General features: G+C 41.6%; 2 protein-coding genes across 4 annotated transcripts in view; one reads left to right on the forward strand and one right to left on the reverse strand.

Moving 5' to 3' along the window:
* Positions 1 to 259: 259 nt before the first annotated feature.
* Positions 260 to 8775, forward strand: cnot7 (CCR4-NOT transcription complex, subunit 7). Of its 3 annotated transcripts, none has more exons than XM_032527531.1 (7): positions 260 to 442; positions 1022 to 1210; positions 1283 to 1476; positions 1765 to 1926; positions 6347 to 6491; positions 6655 to 6765; positions 8259 to 8775. In XM_032527531.1, exons 2-7 carry the CDS (start codon positions 1094 to 1096, stop codon positions 8388 to 8390), a joined length of 861 nt encoding a protein of 286 aa, XP_032383422.1. In that variant the 5' UTR covers positions 260 to 442; positions 1022 to 1093; the 3' UTR covers positions 8391 to 8775. The 3 variants fall into 3 exon arrangements, with proteins under 3 accessions (XP_032383422.1, XP_032383423.1, XP_032383424.1); XM_032527532.1 differs by having other exon boundaries at positions 1087 to 1210; XM_032527533.1 differs by lacking the exons at positions 260 to 442; positions 1022 to 1210 and having other exon boundaries at positions 1278 to 1476; positions 1770 to 1926.
* A 1457-nt stretch (positions 8776 to 10232) lies between these two features.
* zdhhc2 (zDHHC palmitoyltransferase 2) overlaps positions 10233 to 19221 on the reverse strand; it is a 16029-nt gene continuing 7040 nt past the window's right edge. Inside the window, 11 exon segments of the mRNA XM_032527534.1 lie at positions 10233 to 11140; positions 11232 to 11312; positions 12744 to 12811; positions 12813 to 12835; positions 13554 to 13569; positions 14580 to 14672; positions 16422 to 16548; positions 17099 to 17231; positions 18238 to 18358; positions 18934 to 18966; positions 19077 to 19146. Of these exon segments, the coding sequence (XP_032383425.1) occupies positions 11272 to 11312; positions 12744 to 12811; positions 12813 to 12835; positions 13554 to 13569; positions 14580 to 14672; positions 16422 to 16548; positions 17099 to 17231; positions 18238 to 18358; positions 18934 to 18966; positions 19077 to 19146 (725 nt within the window). The 3' untranslated portion in view covers positions 10233 to 11140; positions 11232 to 11271.

Raw genomic sequence — 19221 nt, forward strand, 5'->3', positions numbered from 1 at the left:
GTGTGTGTGTGTGTGTGTGTGTGTTTGTGTGTGTGTGTGTGTGTGTGTGTGTGAGATAAGAAATGTACGGTGCAAATGCAAAATTAAAAAGTCTAAAAACACAAACACAAATTTTGGAAATTTAAATATGTTAAATGAAATAGATAATTATTATTTACAAACGGTTAAAGGCTCTTTGAGCAGGAGCACGAGCCCCATAGACAGTTAAACAAACGAGCACGGGTCAAATACGACGTGGGAGGTACGCAAATGACGTTTCTGTTAACGTGATGACGTTGTGTTGTAGGATCAGCTATGATGGCAGCCGTGGGTTGACATCGATACAATTCTGAATATAAAGTATTTAAAAGTTAGCGGAAAAACCCCCGACACAATAACGTAGAATAAGTTAACAATTCTCTGATAGCACACACTTAAACACACCCGCCCGGTTTGGGGAACGGTAAGTTCACGACGCTACAGTGAGCTTTTGCAGTATCAAAGTGGCGCAAAGTGTGTGCAGCTAGTTACGGTCTCTTTCATGTTTTTACACATACACACACAGTGTAATGTCTGTCGACCTAGCCGTGTCCCTAAGAAGTGCGTTGAACCGGCACACCGCCTCCCGCCTCCACTGTCCTGCTCATGTTAGCTTGGTCTGTAGCCTGCTAGCTGCTACAGGTAACCTAGCTAGCCCAAAGTGCGGCTGAAAACTGCCTGCGACGAGCTAATGTTAACAGCACCAGTCGAACAAGTCCAGCACGTCTCGAATGAGCTGTTAACATGTCCGAATACCCTGTTCATTGAGCTGTAAACGTGAAGTATCCCAGCTGTAAGGAGGCACAAACCGCTCAGTTTGAACTAGCTTCCCCAGTCTTTAGTCTCCCATTACCATACCTATCTCCACCCCTTAGCAGGTTGTATCTCCTGCACTTAATATAATGTCGTTATGCACTGTTGGCCAAATGGTTTGACAGCATCTCTTGTGTATATGTGTTGTATGTCTAAATCCTGCCACCTTCTATCATTTTGTCTGTCACAGGTCAGCATGTTGGGGTAGGTCAAAGAACCAACTGTCTTTCCTTGCATCCTTCTCTTTGCATGAAGTGGCACTATGCCCGCAGCTACCGTGGATCACAGCCAAAAAATATGTGAGGTTTGGGCCAACAACCTGGAAGAGGAGCTGAAGAGGATCCGACATGTCATCCGAAAATACAACTACATTGCTATGGTGAGAGTGAAAAGCTGTCAGACGCAGCCGGATTTCCAGTCATTGCATAATGACGTGTCTGTCTTCTTACAGGACACAGAGTTTCCAGGTGTAGTAGCCAGACCAATTGGAGAGTTCAGAAGCAACGCTGACTATCAGTACCAGTTACTGCGCTGCAATGTGGATTTGCTCAAGATAATTCAGCTGGGCCTTACGTTTATGAACGAACAAGGGGAATACCCTCTGGGAACATCAACATGGCAGTTCAATTTTAAGTTTAATCTCACGTAAGATGACTTTTGTGCATCTCACACTCTTTTCACTAATATATGACTCAAATGTACCCATTGCATGGAAATTATACTGGGAAGAGTATTTGGGAAGAGTATTTTAGCTTGCCTACAGCACACACAGATGAGACATTAGAGTTAACACATTTCAAACTCTTTCAAATGCATACACTGACACAGCACAACACTGCAGACAGCTTTTAAAAATGCAAACTGATTTTATGATCTTCAATTACTGCTCTCATACCTACTTGTTTGTCTTTGTGACGTGTCTTTTGTCATCAGAGAAGACATGTACGCACAGGACTCCATTGAGCTCTTGACCACTTCAGGGATTCAGTTCAAGAAGCACGAGGACGAAGGCATCGAGACGCTGTTCTTCGCGGAGCTGCTGATGACGTCGGGAGTCGTGCTCTGTGATGGCGTCAAGTGGCTGTCTTTTCACAGGTATTCTGCTTTTGCAATTAGTATCTTTTTTGGTGTGCATATAGACAGCTGCATAGCAACAAGTATCATATTTGTCGTGCCTACTGTAATTACAGAAATCAATCTCTCCCAAGTACAACATCTCTTACTGTCACTATTTGATTGTCAGTTGGACAGAAGTACATTGTGTTAATTCTGGTACCATTTGACTGCGTTTGCTCACCACCATATATCCAACTCCTATTGTCACTGTGTTAAGAGATAGATAGATAGATAGATAGATAGATAGATAGATAGATAGATAGATACTTTATTCATCCCGAGAGAAATCTTTTGTAACTTTTTTGTTCATTTTTAGATTGATAAGAAATGTGTTTTACAAGTTTCCTAATGAAATGTGATGCAGCCTTTCAGAAGGATCATGAACCGTGTTTGGATTTTTGTTTTGTCCATTTTTGTTTTTTTCCTTTAGAGCCCGACTGATAAAGGATTTTAAGGCCGATACCGATACAAATATTTGGTCATTTAAAAATCCCTAACATTTCCCTAACATTAGTTCTTAGTAGTTATTTATCAGTTACTCACTAAAATAATATGGTGATAATTAGTTTTATTGTCACAACAGAACAGAGGAACATCAAAATATATTAAAGTTCTGATAAATAAAATGTATAAAAATACAAACTTAAGATATGAAACTTTAAGTCATTTGAACAAAAAGACATTAACAAAATAATCAGTGTTGCCATCAGGGACGTTGTAGAGCGTCCTCTGGTGGACAGACTATGCAACCGCCACCACTAACAGGGACGTTGTGGAGCGTCCTCTGGTGGACAAACTATCAACGGCATCACTAACGGACGTTGTAGAGCGTCCTTGGTGGACAGCTATGCAACACCAACATAACAGGACGTTGTAGAGTCCTCTGGTGGACAGACTATGCAACGCCATAACAGGGACGTTGTGGAGCGTCCTCTGGTGGACAGACTATGCAACGGCATCACTAACAGGGTTGTAGAGCGTCCTCTGGTGGACAGACTATACAACACCATCATAACAGGGACGTTGTAGAGCGTCCTCTGGTGGACAGACTATCAACGCCATCACTAACAGGGACGTTGTAAGCGCCTCTGGTGGACAGACTATGCAAAGCCATCACTAACAGGACGTTGTAGAGCGTCCTCTGGTGGACAGACTATGCAACACCACACAACAGGGAGTTGTAGAGCGTCCTCTGGGACAGACTATGCAACGCCACCACTAACAGGGACGTTGTGGAGCGTCCTCTGGTGGACAGACTATGAACGCATCACTAACAGGGACGTTGTAGAGCGTCCTTGTGGACAGACTATACAACACCATCACTAACAGGGACGTTGTAGAGCGTCCTCTGGTGGACAGACTATACAACGCCATCACTAACAGGGACGTTGTAGAGCGTCCTCTGGTGGACAGACTATGCAACGCATCACTAACAGGGACGTTGTAGAGCGTCCTTGGTGGACAGACTATGCAACACCAACACTAACAGGGACGTTGTAGAGCGTCCTCTGGTGGCAGACTATGCAACGCACCACTAACAGGGACGTTGTGGAGCGTCCTCTGGTGGACAGACTATGCAACGCATCACTAACAGGGACGTTGGTAGAGCGTCTCTGGTGGACAGACTATACAACACCATCACTAACAGGGACGTTGTAGAGCGTCCTCTGGTGGACGACTTGCAACGCCATCACTAACAGGGACGTTGTAGAGCGTCCTGTGGACAGACATGCAACGCCATCACACTAACAGGGACGTTGTAGAGCGTCCTCTGGTGGACAGACTATGCAACGTCAAAGTATAATATATATATATATAGATATCATTTTTATATATTATAGTTTTTTATTATTTATTTATTTTTTCAGCCATTATAAATGTCGATACCGATTTGTTCGGGAAATGTCTAATATCGGCCGATAATATCGGTCGGGCTCTAGTTTCCTTGGTGAGAGGCAAGATGTTACGCAGAACTGTGATTGGTTTGCGACTCACGTTAAATTTTTAAATTTACTCATCATAGTGTAATGACCACTTGTTATATTGGTCTCTCTAGTGACTAGCAACTCTCTTTTTTTATACCAGTATTTTCTCCAATCTGCTGCTTAACATCTTCATTTCATACTCAGTTTCCCACTGGGTCTCCATGGCAAACTGAGGCTAAAGATAACCCGGCTTTGGAAACTAAACAAAGCTTAGGTTTGAAACCCCCCTGTCGGCTCTCGCAGGTATTTAGAACCTTTATCAACAGGCTTTCCTGTCATGTTTTTATTTATATTTAATTCATCCTAATTTTCATTGATTTTTTTTTTGCTAGTTAACTGTAAATCCTATAGGTAGGGCTGTCAATCGATTAAAAAAGCGCTCATATTCTGCTCATTTTCAGGTTCAGAATTGTATTTAGTAGTTGTACCAGAACAGTTTTATGTGGTTAAATTTTCAAAAAACACCATATTTTGTTGTATTGCACTGCAGCTCCTCTTTTCCCCCTGTGTGTTGAGCTCTCTGTTGTAGCTACAGAGTTAGACATCTCACTTCAGTCACATCGTTGTTGGAAGTCGCACATGCTCAGTAGCTACTGCTCGCCAGAAGCTAACGCCGCTAGTGGTTAGCCACCGTGTTCTCAATGGTAAAACACTGCTGCAACACACACACGTTCACCCTAATCTACCAAAGAATGGTATAGAACTACTTGCGTGTCCCTCGTCTGCGGGTATTCCACGTAAAGTTGGAAGTGTTCCCTCGTTTAGAAGAAGTCTCCCGGCTAACCCTGACCCAAGCTGGAGAAACAGCTAGCTGATATGGTGTTCGCTAAAGTGGTTAGCAGATGCCGATGACCTGGACGGCCCTGCTGATTTTGACCAGGATACATTCAGAAACGGGATCTTACTCAAAACAGCATGGGTGGTTTTTTTTATCAATTGTGAATGCTTGTGGAAGCACCAGAGACACAAAATAATACCCCAAATCCCAGAAAAAGTGATTTTTCTTCTTTTTTTTTCATAATATGGGCACTTTAATCTCACATTTATTATCTGTAAAAATGTACATTTAAAGGGATATTTGTCAAGTATTTAATGTTCTTATCAGCATGGGAATTGGGAGTGCCTGTTCATTCAAATCTACGTAGGCATATATTTATTATTGGAAGTCAAAAACCACACAACAATGACAAATATTGTCCAGAACCCCGTGTAGCAGTGTGTCTGATCTCCGGTAAACACGGTCCCGGCGGTCATAATGTCCAGTAAAGATAATTCCCTCTACTGTGTATGTGATTACTAACAAACAGAGTGTCAATTGTAATTTCCCCACTAGAGATCAATCAACAGTATAAATTATAATTATAAATTATGCAGCCAGCCTCTCTCTCTCTCTTTCTCTCTCTCTCTCTTTCTCGTTATCACTCTGTCTGACTCAATGTCCCGCCCACAGCTCTACCTCCCACGTCACGACGATGGGCACCACCGAAGGCTGCCGCTGTGTGTGGGAGGGGGGGCAGATATTACTGAGGTAGTAATAAACATACGCTGAAGTTGCAAAAACCCCCGGTGTTTCCGTTGTGACGTCCCACTTGTACAAGAACAATAGAGTAAGAGAGTAAGATGGAGGGCGTGAGACGGCACCTGGACGCAGGCGAGAAACGTCATCATAGTTTATGAAAATGCAGCACCGTGACATAATATACACCAGATGCTTCTAGTGCGCTCCATTTACCTTGGAACTGGGAAGCCAAAGCTTTAAAAAAAAAAAAAGCTTTTCTTGCTTTAATTAGCTCTGGCCAGGTAAGCCGGCGTTAGCGATGCCAGGTGATACGCTGTTAACAACATTGTCCACAGATAGAATATGGACAGCCCTGTGTGTACAACCCTAAATGACATAGACGTGCGTATAACTGTTGATGCACGGAGCAGCCATGTTTGATTTTTAGCTCGGGGTACTCGGTGGGTCCCCGAGTCCGGTGCCAGTCCAGGGCTCTTCAGTCCATTCTAGTCCTCGTCGTGGAGCCGATGTTAATAGGTTAAAAAAATGTGTGGCTTGAAAACGAATTAGCGTCACCGCAGTAATGATGCGTTTGCCTTTGACAGCCCTACTTATTGGATAATTGTTGTTGTGAATGAGTTTTTCAGTTCCTATTAGTCACTGATTAGGAGGATACTTGGTGCAAAAGCAATGCCCTGAATTACCAGAGCGGTTTGGGGATAACACACTGGCTTTAGGTAGTTATTTGCCCTTGCATGTGCAAGTACAGGCATAAGAACTAGAAAGCCAGTCTGCCTGTCTTTTACCTTTTGTGTCATGTGTGGCAGATTGGACGTTACAACCTCCTGCTGTGTGTGTGCTCTTTCTAAGACCTGGTTAAAAGGTGTGTATGTGTCTGTGTGTATGTGTTTTGTAGTGGCTATGACTTTGGATACCTGATCAAGATTCTGTCCAACGCTAACCTGCCTGAGGAGGAGGTGGACTTCTTTGAGATTCTTCGCTTGTACTTTCCAGTCATTTATGATGTCAAGTACCTCATGAAGAGTTGTAAAAACCTGAAGGTACCTCAATAACTATTTCAGCAGGTGGCACAGAGCATCTCCTGTTTTATTAAGTCAAAGCATCACACCTTGATGTCTGTTGTGATCTATGTGAGTGTGGCCCTCAGGTTTTACCTCGACTGGAAGCGTGCGTCTTGAGTGACTTGCAGTGTTTCGTTTTCAGGGCGGGCTGCAGGAAGTCGCTGAGCAACTGGAGCTGGAGAGGATCGGACCGCAGCATCAGGCCGGCTCGGACTCTTTACTCACAGGCATGGCTTTCTTCAAGATGAGAGAGGTAGGCCCCTCAAGTCCGAGGGAAGCCTTGTGGTCAAAGTCAAACCTCACAAAGCCAGCCCACAGTGTTACTTACAGGGATAGGAACTGGGGTTGTATGTGGTACTTAGTTACCATGGTACTTCATAGTCAGTGGATTACCGACAGTAGGTGGCACCCCCCAGTTTTGAGAAGGAGGCAGAAGTCCAGCCACAGAAGTTAATCAATGAACTGCTGTGGACCGGGGCAGCAGCTACTATAAATGTATGTTAACCACTTAAAAAACGTGTATATATATATATATATATCTATCTCAACTGTATATATAAACATTTTTACTGCCTTACCTGTCCGTCAAACAGCTCTGTTTAAGTTTTTGGGACTAAAGCCGAGGTCGATGCTCTCGTCTTAGCCGCCAGACTCCTTTGACAAGTTACTGGGCTACCTCTGTCTTGATTGGTTAGTTAGTATTGGTAGTACGTAACCCTTTAAAACACCAAAGTCACACCAAAACATAAACTAACAAATAGTCATTACATTAAATGCCGAAAATGAACGAGTACATTTAATATGAGGAAAGGAGGGAGCGTCCCTCGTGCTAACGGTCTTTAACTCTACAGTCACACATCAGCTACAAAAGAGAGCGACACACACTCGCTTGATGAGCGCTCCTGGGCGTGCCCAGCCTATTCCTGGTTGCTTGGCAACAGCAAACAGAAATTCTCTTGTTTCTATCTTCAAGCCCATCTTACAAGCCACTTCAGCGGTATTGTCAAGTCACAAGAACAATGTTTTTCGATTTAAAAGTGTTTATTTCTCAATAGAAGTAACTAAATACATGAGATAAAATGCCAGACTTATCAGATATAAACAGAAATACGATGTCCTTTCAACTTGAGCAACGGACGTACATACGTCACGCTGCCTCGCTCCGATTGGCAGTCCCTTGGTCGCATCACTCAGCATTTGCATAAAGTAGACTTGTAGTCTATTTTGGCTCCGCCTTGCTCAAGGCAGCGGCCTTGTCATCATCAAATTTTTAACATTTTTTTTCTCACACACCAGGTGCCACGTATCTCGTGAGCATGCTGCTCTTTCCATATTTGTGCTCAACATATGTCTCATGTCTGAGTGATGATATGCTCTCCCTTCAACAGATAGATGAAGCCAACATTGTTACGTTTTCTTGAGTGAGGGCCATCCTCAGTGGACACAGGCCAGCCTTTGCAGATGTATACTTTGCAATGCTGGTAAAGATAAAACCAAAATAAGAGCTACTGTTGACAGATAAAAAACATTCTGTTTTGATTTCTGTGCAGTCATTTTAACACCACCAGCTGGGAAAAAACAGCCCAACGGCTGTATTTCACATGATGTTGCTAGCATAAGCATACAGTACATCTATGGCAGGTTCCAGAGGATGAGACTGTAAAGATGCATTTATTGATATTTTAAATTAACTTGTAATTGTGTGTTCTCAGTCTCCGGTGTTTTTGTTTCTTATCTTTCCCACAGATGTTCTTTGAGGATCACATTGATGATGCAAAGTACTGTGGTCACCTGTACGGGCTCGGCTCCGGCTCGGCCTACGTCCAGAACGGGACCGGCAACGCTTACGAAGAAGAGGCCAACAAGCCGCAGTCGTGACATCCCTCCGAAAACTTGCCCACATGCACAATCAGCGCGGCGCTGAAGCCAAGCCTTCGCCAGACAGATGACGTTGATTATGGAAGAACACAAAACCATACGCACATCATTTAGCAAGCTGCTTCTCATAGGCTCTGCTCACTGTAGACAACTAAATAAGACAAAACCGAAATCACAGCTGTCCTCACACATGGCCTGTGTGTGTGTGTGTGTGTGTGTGTGTGTGCGCGCGTGTATGTGTCTGTGTCTGTGTGTGTATGTTTTGGTTTGGATCAGTTGAATTTAACATGCTTCGAAAGATGGGATTTTAGTTTTCCTAAAATGTTCCGTAGACATGTTTTGCACTTTAAAGCTCTAACCTGATTTTATATGGAAAGCTGGAAAAAAGGTTTCTGGTGTCTTCTCTCCTCTCTGTTGCCTTCTCTCCGTTCCTGTTTGACAGTGTGAACACACAAACATTTACACACACAACCGCTCTCACCACGCTCAGCCTTAACACTAGCTGCATTCTTATCTTTTATGGACACTTTAATTTATTATGCTGGTTATCTGACGTTAGCAGACGCTCCCGTCAACATTAAAAGACCCCCCCCCCCCCAAAGGGAGCCGTCAGTCACTGTGCTTACATGCACATGTTTCATTGAAGTTTTTTTTTTAATATATATATAAAAAAAAAATATATATATATATATATATATATGAATGACGTGAATAAGTCTAATAATCCCACTGTAAAAAAGAAGCAAAGTGGTGTATTCTGCTTGTTCAGTATGAAGATGGGATACAAGGTTCATTTTCCTCCTTATTAGTTTTTCCTGTTTGACTTTATGGTAATAAGATGCAGTACGTACTTGGTGCATGTAAATGCTTTTCATCGGAGGAATATGGATTCTTTGTGCATGTAAACATGCTCATTGACAGACAGATGCATTACCTCTACATGGTCTTTTTAAGTTTGTCCGTTTTATGCAATTATTTCAACCAAATTCACCAGACCTTAAAAAAACAACAACCAAAAGAATAAAAACACTCGCCTGCTGTGAGACGTGCTGAGGTTCCTCTGAACTACTATGTTAAGTGAAACATTTTTGTAGAGTTTTAGTGTTGTAATAAAAGAAGACTAAACTTTTACTCAATGGGAAAACGTGGACTTTTAACGTGCACCTTTTTGTTCCTGTGGAGTTTATTCCACTCGTCGTTCTGGCCCTTTTTTTTTTTGTACTGCTTTCTAGTCCGGTCCTGCTGCGTAGAAGAGTACGTGAACCGCATGTACTACAACGTTTGAATAAACGCTGTGTTGTTCTAGTTGTATCCTGAACTTCCATAGGTGTGTGTTGAAGACTTCCTAACCTTCCTGACTCTGATAACTGGAATACTTTTCTTTCTTTCTGCAGCATCTTTCACTGTAACGGAGTAAAAGAAGAATATGCAATGTACAAGAGGATTGTTTTTAGATTATTTTGTAAATAAAGGCTTGAAACTTTTCAACCATAATATGCTCTTTTCCATTACGTCCCTTTAAGTGACTCAGAATTCTTCTTAATGCAACAAAAGACTTGAATAAGGAGGCTGAAGATGAGCGTATTTTATTTTAAGGCATAACAACTGTACAGTACATTGCCTCACACATCCATATTGTCTCGAGTCATACAGACCGAAGAATAGAAAAATATAGATTGAGACTGACTGTCACGATGAAGCCTTTTTTTTTCTTCTTTTTTTTTTTAAACGAGCATACATTCTACCAACTAATTTTCAGTGATGGTTTGATTTCCAGCCAGGATCCTCAGAAGGTGAAAATACATTGTACAAAGCAGCTGGAGCTGGAATCTCTGGGTTGTATTTTTTTTTTTTTTTTTTTTTTTTTTGCTCTGCAGTGAATCCACAGTTAGAAAAAAACACAACTGTCTGCTTTTTGATGGCGAACAGATCTGCAGCATCACACAGTTGGACGTGTACCGGTTTCTGTTGATATTTGGCAGGGGGACACGCAGCACAGAGCAGCACCAGCTTGCAGGTTTTTTAAGTATGACAGCAACATCCTCACTCATGCTATAACGAGTCAGAAGAGCCCTTATTATTTACTAATGACTACACTTTTTTTTTTTTTTTTGCAAGCAAAGGTAAAATTGTTGTACAGTTCACTACAGCAAGGTGTGTTTGTGTTGACATCCTGAGATGAGAGCATGCATCAACGTCCACCACACTCAACATGGGGTCTTTGTGCACCCCCCCCCCTCAAAGGAACAAAATGGCTAAAGGAATATCACATCACATTAACACCTAATACTACATACTTCAAGTGCAAACATTTGGCAAACTCATAACAACATTTGCTTATGTGCTAAGCTACATAAATACCAAAAAAACTAACCTGTAGATAATTCTGAGAGTTTCTGTTACGTGAACTGTAACATATGAAAGCAGCTCCGATTGGTTTCCAAGTGCAAAAACATCTCTTCCATTACTGCTCTCTTCTTATTCATATACAAACAAAAGAAAATATGAAGGTTGGAATGCTATTTTAAGTTGTTCTGAAGCCCAAATAGTTCCAGATAGCAGCAGAAATTGTTGCCAATAGCAATAAGAGTAATTCTGATGATAATGAATTAGTCTCTGCTTTGTAGGTGATACTCGGTCATGTAAACCTTTTAGAAGCAGGGTGAAGTATAGAAAACAACAAATACTGATGATGTCACCACCACGTCACGTTCTGATAGGCACAGCACTGAGGAGGAGGCGGCATAGACCTGTTGGAGGAAACACAACATAGATGTTATATATATATACATATATCTTGCTAATATGTGAATAGTGTATATATTATGACTGTAAACTTACTTTTCCGGGTTGAAGGTGTCACCTCTATCTCTATTTCCGGTTATGTCTCATTTTCTATGGTCATCCCTGGGTTACTGGCACCTGAACAAACACATAATAATAATAATAATAATCATAATAATAATTATAGCTACTCCGCAGCGATGCTCGACTGAAGTTGACTCAATAACACGGCTTTCCTAAACTAGAACTGGACTGATTGTCAATTTGAATCAGGAGCGTTATTGCAGACATATTTCAAATATGCACAATGCCTGAGGAGATATATGTATGATCATATTGTAACATTGACGCCGTTGGCAGGTGCTGATCTCAGGCAGATATTATCTGGGGGATAATCTAGTAGACAAGGGGCAGGATTGCATGAAAATACTGAATTTTAAACTACTGTAAAAATTAATTTCTCACTAGAAAATTCTGACGATTTGTGTACTTGGTTAAGACAACATAGAGAGGACTGTCGGTTATTTTCACATGTTTAATAAATGACAGACTGATGTTTGAAGATGCTCTATTTTGCATTGACTGCAATGACATAGAGGAGGACACAATTAAAAAAATAAAAATTTAATTGTGTAATTTTGCACACTAAATCTACAGTCATCTTCGAGTGTTGGGATTTCTTTCCATGAACATCAAAGCTTTAGTTTGGAAGAAATACAAACACTACTGTATGCAGTAAAAGGTTTTAATGCACTGTGGGCTCAATTTTTGATATATCAAAAATGTTGTGGAGAACAGTCTGGATATGAAGTGCCCAAAATTTGGTATGAACAGATCAGAACCTGTGGTAGGAGATAGGTTTAGATGGCTGCTCTAGCGCCACCATCAGGACTATTAATAATTCATAAAGTTTGGCACGGCACTGGACTTTGGTGCAAAGTTTGGTGAGTTTTCATGCATGGGAACATAGATTTCTTAGGAAGATGAAGAATAATAATACTGTCAAAAACAATAGGGTCCACTATAATAATAATAATAATAATAATAATAATAATAATAATAATAATGTTCATTTAGTGTAACATAACAACGTGCTTTACAAGAGTAACATTGTTGAAAAATAAAACCAAAAAACAGCAGGCCTACAAAGAACATCAATAAAAAAATAACAAAAATTAAATAAAAAAAAAAAAATAAAAAATATATATAAATACTGTAAACGTTGGATCATATTTTCATTACATTTTTTACAGTTTTAATTTACTGTTTTCATTTTTATTTTAAATTTTATTTTAGTCTTTTTATTGATGTTCTTCGTGGTCCCACCGGTTTTTGGTTTTTATTTTCAACAATTTATGTATATATAAGCCTACAAAGAACATCAATAAAAAGAACATGATTAAATGTATTTCTCTCTCTTTCTCTCTCTCTCTCTCTCTCTCTCTCTCCTCTCTCCTCTCTCGCTCTCTCCTCTCTATATATATATAATATATATATATATATATATATATATTATAATTATAATATATATAAATATTATATATATATATATACAGCATATGCTCTTACCCTTGTCTTTGTCTGCTGCAGTGTCGCTCTCCGTCCAGGAGGGGGCGCTGCTGAGCAGCCGACTCGAACTCCCTCAGCGGCTTGGAGGGGAACTGGCACCGTCTGCTGCACTGGAGTGTACAAACACACATGAATACGCATAAGCAGGGATGAAGCCGGAATCAACCCACTGAGGATTTTTCTGATTAAATAGAACGTCCTATTACCACTGAGGTGGCTAGTTTGCCATTATTCATATATCTAGGGTATTATTTATATTTATCTATATTCAACTGTTAGGCAGCTCATACCGGCTCTTTGTTTCCATTTATCCTGTTAAACTAACAGTTAGCCATTTTTATACTGTCAAAATTCTCATGATTTTATAATTGAGTTGTACAGTCATCATAGGCGCTGGGAAGACGGCTGCCTCTCCAGTAGCTCCTCCGTTTTCTAGCTCTTTTTTACATACCGAGTGCAGCTCTCCTCTACTCTCCCCTACTATCTCCTATTTTTGTCTACTTTGTTGTGTGGAGACTTTCTTTCTCTCTCCCCACCTGCCTGCTGTTTTCCTGGAACTTTCGAAAGGGAATTGATCATGCGTCACTCCGCGCTATTGGAGTTTTTCTCACCAAGTTGCGCTTCACCGGGTGGAACATACGCTGCGGGCTACGCTCGCGATTCTTGGGAGAATTGGCGAGCGGTCTGCTTGGATGTTTCGAACGTGGGAGCTGTAGAAGATTTGTGGATAAATTGGAATTCTGCTGGGAGTTTTTTTAGTGGACTTGGAATCTTCCTGAATCATCGTGAAATTGGTAGGGCAGCAGCCACTAAATTTGCCTCAATGCTGTGGGGAATTAAAAGGGTTGAATGTATTGGACGAGGAGCTGAAGGTTTTACATCAGAGGGCTGATCAGACCGGTGAACTGTCTCTAACATCTCACCGGCTGTGGAAGCGCAGAGATGGATGGATGCCATCGGGCTCAGTCAGTGGCCCTGCTTTTGCAACCACCGACTGACATGAAGATAGGGAACTGTCATAAACAAACTAAATTGGTGCATGATGACGCTGAGGATGAGAGAATTTTGATGGACACAGATTTCGGACAAACACACCACGAATCGACCTAAATTGGATTTAAACTAACTGTCCTTTTTGCACCCCCCACCCCCCACCCCTTCACCCGTTCGGGAAACAACCCTGCAGCTGGCCTCTCCTCCTGTGCTGTCTTTTCTCCCAAGGACCAAGGCCAAACTGAACTGACTCTCTGTACCACAACAAGACAGTCCTGCCGCCTCACACCTTATCACACACCACACACACCCACACCACACAACAACACACCACACCACATACACACAACACACCCCGTCCCTACCTTACCCCCCTCCAAACTGACTGCCTCGGGGACCTTCTTTTTGTGTTTCTTCACCCCCCACCCCTATCACCTCAAATAATCCCTTCATTAACCACATGTACTGTGTGTTGTTCCTGTGCATCATTGTATTACTTTGGTTTTTGTATTCTTATTTTTTCTCCTTCATTGCTGTATCATGCTGGTACTTTATTTCCTTGCGGGAGTCATCCCAAGGATTATAAACTAAGTCTAAGTCTAAGTCTACGTCACAGTATTATCCATATTTAAATCAATATTGTCATATATTCACAATTGCTGTTGCACTGACCATATTGTGGACTGCCAGAACCCCCCACATTGGGAGTTATTGTTACTGTTTTACTCTTGTTTGTGTATTTTTGTGTCTATGTTGCATTTTTGTGTTCAGGTATTTGGGTATATTTGTGTATGTGTGTATTTTTGTGTAGACCATTTTGTTTCCTTGAAACACTCGACTCACCCCTTGCTGGCAGGGTTGGAGCCCGGGGGGGAGGAGGGCTGCTCCGGGTCCAGGTTCACCAGACAGGCCGGGAAGGAGCAACCGTCGCCTAAGCTAGAAAGCCGCAGTAGAAAGATGTTTAAAAAAACTAGCAGATAATACATCTGGAGGCGACATAACCACCAATGGGATTATATGTTAGCTGTGTTTTATTGTAAGTTTGTGGAAATGATGACTAATAAAGAGTGTAGATTATGTTTAAGATATGTATCTTTTGATCCACTGCAGCTAGTGGGGCTATCAGGGGCAATTGTGGGATAGTGGTCGAAGCTAAGACATAGTAGCATAAGTAGAGGAGAGGTATAAAGTCAGTGAACTGGAAATACATATACAGCAATATCTAGGATTAGCCACCATAAGCTCCCAGTGTGCATGTGCGACCAAGAGGAGGATTGTGTTATTCCGTCTTTAGAACGTTACGTACTGTAACATCGCTATTTCCACAAAGAAATGCTGCATAGGTTTGAGCATTACAGTGGTTCCGGTTTGCAGAATATTAACCTGAAATGGGGTCACCACACCAACAATGTATTGTTTATACATAATACAAAATGTAAAAAACAAAAAACAGGGTTTACGGTTCAATAATTTGACAAAGAACTGTATATATATCCATGATAGTATTCATTCTGTCTGCATGAATTACTAGTTTTTGGAGCTTGTGCATGAATTCCCTGTGGACATGTTGTTTACTGAAGCTAATGCTCTCGTGTCCCCTTTGAGACGTGTCCGTCCTTTGAACCATTTTGTTTCTAACAGAGAGACAGCGCGCTCTAATGCCCGAGCTGAACAGAGACTTTATTCATTAAACACTTCCCCGACACCTTGACTGAGACTGTTTGAACTACAGAAGCCTTTTCTTAAGCTAATGGGTGTCATTGCTGTGCATTTTGATGCTGATTGTCAAACATGATACATAAAATAAAAAACTGTGTGTGCCATGATAGTGATCTTATGAACAAAAGATCAACAGGCACCATTATGAAATCTGAGTAAACTGCGTGTACTGCATACAGATGCTGTGTTATAACTCCAACTGGACTACACTGTAAAGGTTCATACATGTATTTTGGGTTTGTACTAGAACATGCTGTCTGCCTCGTCTCGTTAAGAGCCCAGTCTCATCTGATTGGCTTGTGGGATGAACTATGGCTTTTGCAAAGGTGCTTCTCAAGCCATAGGTGGAGATACTCAGATGGGGGTGGCGGTATATTGTAATAAGTCTGCATTTGACATATGAGGAGCCAAAACTGAATGGCTTGTTGAATCACCATCTCCATGTTTTCTAATCCAGACAGCCCATAAAAAATGTACAATTTGTTGGTTGGTAGGCACTCAATATACCCAAACATATAGGCATAGGCACTGAAAAAGTGATTTATGTCCTCTTTAATGCATTACATATTAACATAATGCGCTTCTGTATAATTGATCCGTGTCTGAGACACATATGCCCAGGTTATACAGGTTATAAATTGGATTTGACTTGTCATCGTTAGTCGTAGCCACACTGCAGTTACACTGACTTGTGGTTCTTCAAACAGAGCCTGAAGTCTTTGACCTGCTTGTCCTTTACTCTAGACTTAAAATTACAGGTCACCAGGGCTTTTGAACTGTCAAACAACCTGCCACGGAAAGTTATAAATAATTAACACTAGACTTGCTTTATCGGGTTGTTTCTTTAGTTTGCCCTCCTCAAGTCTTATGTTTCTTGTCTTTATAAATATAAATTGCATTTGCTAGATATTTTTAAAGGATTTTCTTCTGGTTGTCTTTGACAAATGCCCATGATAATAACCTTACCCAGAGAAAACAGGAATGGGCCAGTATTTAAGTTCATCCCCAAAGACCTGGCGGAAGTTCTTACTGCAGCCCAGACTGAAACCGTTCTTATCGATGCCGTGGCGAAACACTGGAGAACGCACAGCCTCTGAGACAACACACATGGAGGAGAAGTCAGTCAGTCAGACATGAAGATGGAGAACACAGTCTTTGTGTAATCTATTAGTCAGACAGGAGCTCATTCAGACAACACATGGACGGCTGCAACAATGGAACAACTCTGAATGAAAGTGTCTTTGTTGTTCAGGAGAAGCAGATCTGATACTGTGCCACCATGTGTGAGCAGGGTCTGTTTCTAAGCAGCTTACCACCCTGAGCCTTATGTCTTTGCATTACACTGTAACATACTCCTCTGGATAATCCACACTCCTTAACACACAGACAAAGTGTGCCACTGTGCACACAAAATGAGAAACTGTTCCGTCTGATAACGGCCCAGAAAGGCTCATCAAATCGCTGCGCTGATGAGAACCGATGGTGGGAAAAAGGCAGTGAATGACTCTTCATCATTAGTGCAAAGACGACACTATAAGCAGACTGAGAGCAGATACGCAGGGCTGAGTGAGCTGCTGTGTACAGTAATTACTGCATCCACAAACAGAACACACATACATGTAGGCATGAGGTTCGCCACCTACCCAGGGTGGATCTGTTCTTGCAGACGAGCCAGCAGTGATAGGTGAAAAGCGAAGCCAGGCTGACTGAGAACATGGAGGCCGAAAAGAAGAGGAACAGGATGTGGAACTTGGCCTGAGTGTCTGGAAGGCTGTTCTGGGGGGGGGGGAAACAACAACCAAACAATCAACACAACTGCACAAAAACCGAGCGAGACACTAAGACTGAGTGGGATCTGGGAGATTTCTACGGGAGCTCATTATGTTGTTTCTATCTCAATGCCACTAACTAGTTGGCTGGTTCGTACCAGATATTCTCTCAGACGGAAATGTGCTCTACCTCCAGCCTTGTGAAAAAAAAATCAAATACCACGTATTCAACACAGAATGTATGACCTCAGATGTCCATTCAGATTTGATCAGAGATATTTTGTGCAAACCCAACACACCAGCACCTGAATTGGGTCATTTGACCGTCACTTGATTTTCGTCCACATGACTGGACTTTTAATTTTTTTTAAGATTATTTTTTGGCCATCATCCTTTATTTTGATAGGACAGCTGAAGACATGAAAGGGGAGAGATGGAGCAAAGGTCCGCAGGTGGGAGTTGAACCCGGGCCCGCTGCATCGAGGAGTACACCTCTATATATGGGAACCCGGTCTACCAAGTGAGCCATCCGGGCACCCACTTTTAATTTATACGTTTATTTATTAACATTATTATTAATAGGCTTTCATGTGCAATCATAGACTGTATATACATTCTACGGCTAATATTTCTACCACAATAGGCTATATGTCATGATTTATTGGGGAAAACCAAGCAAGCATATGTAAAATCTGACTCTCTGCATCCCTATGTAGCCCCAATGGAATTATCCATTTTTTAATAACCACATTTTCAGACATTTACACTGTAAGATTAACAGTCATATCCGGCTCCTTAGATCAAATGGTATAATAGTCAACTATTTGGTGTCACCCTTAAAAGACATAGATGTATGAACTAAAATTATGCAAGACACATGCGATGATCATGTCATGCAACTGTTGATTTAGGGTACTGGCACTTTTTATGATCCAATTCAGGCACTGCCCAACACCCCAAAAAATACCTAATATAATCAATGGTTTATATTGTGATGAGGAAGCAATACTTACCATCCAAAACTTAATGAAGTACTGAAGATCTGTAGCAGTTATAAAAAGGCAGTAGAGTAGCGAATATGCCAAGAACAGCATGAAAAACTTGTAGTTGGAGAATCCCACACAGTTGTTCACCCTGCAAAAAGGATGAAAGGATGCAGGTCAGTGTGGCAACATGTTGTCATTACTACGCGTTCAGATATTTTCTAAATGCAAAGATACAGGAGTTGAAGAGATTATTTCAAGGCGCCTGTTGTCGATATTCAGAACATTAACCTATTGCCAATGGCACTTTGCATTATGACTTTTTATATTCAGCTCCTTTCAGGAATTTCTCTCGTACATTATTGCAAAGAGAGCAGAAAACCTGATCACGGTCAGCAAAAATGACACCAACTGGAATCTGATTTGTTTTGTCTCCCTCTGCTGCCAAAATGTGTCATATGGCAAGATGAGAGGTCAAAGTATCAACAGGTGCCCAGTGAACAAGCCCTTTGTGCTCCCATGTGATGTGTGTTTACGAGCCCTGTAAACTGGAATGTGACTGGGCAGCTCAAGAAAAACAATGACACCATGAAGCCTGAATACTGTAGGGCCTCTAATGAAAAATAATTGATATAATGACGATGATATAGCTATACAATGTGAGTGCAGTGGTAAATTAGTACAGTGTCACTGATATTTAGTTAAAAGCCTATTGTCGCAACATACCATGGGCAGTGGTGATCCATCTTCAGGATGCATCTGTAACACAGCAGGGTCAGACGTCAGGGTAATTGAATCTTACTCTGCCCGCCAGAATGCAATATATCGTGTGGTCTGTTCTCTATAGGTGCATGAGCAGAGAGCCATACTTATCACAGACTGAACAATGGTGACATCGATCAGGCTTCAGCAGCTGGCAGCGGTCACAGAAACGGATTGCTGAGGAGACACAGCCAATTCAGTCACACAGCCGTCAGCAGCAGCACCTCTAACACTTGACCACGGACTTACAAG

The sequence above is a fragment of the Etheostoma spectabile genome, chromosome 10 (genome assembly GCF_008692095.1).
Source record: "Etheostoma spectabile isolate EspeVRDwgs_2016 chromosome 10, UIUC_Espe_1.0, whole genome shotgun sequence".
Lineage (NCBI taxonomy): Eukaryota > Metazoa > Chordata > Actinopteri > Perciformes > Percidae > Etheostoma > Etheostoma spectabile.

Coding starts and splice junctions, on each gene's coding strand:
- cnot7 (XM_032527531.1), top strand. CDS start 1,094: ATGCCCGCAGCTACCGTGGATCACAGCCAAAAAATATGTGAGGTTTGG. Junction 1,927..6,346: donor AAGTGGCTGTCTTTTCACAG/GTATTCTGCTTT, acceptor TGTGTTTTGTAG/TGGCTATGACTTTGGATACC. Junction 6,766..8,258: donor CTTTCTTCAAGATGAGAGAG/GTAGGCCCCTCA, acceptor TCTTTCCCACAG/ATGTTCTTTGAGGATCACAT.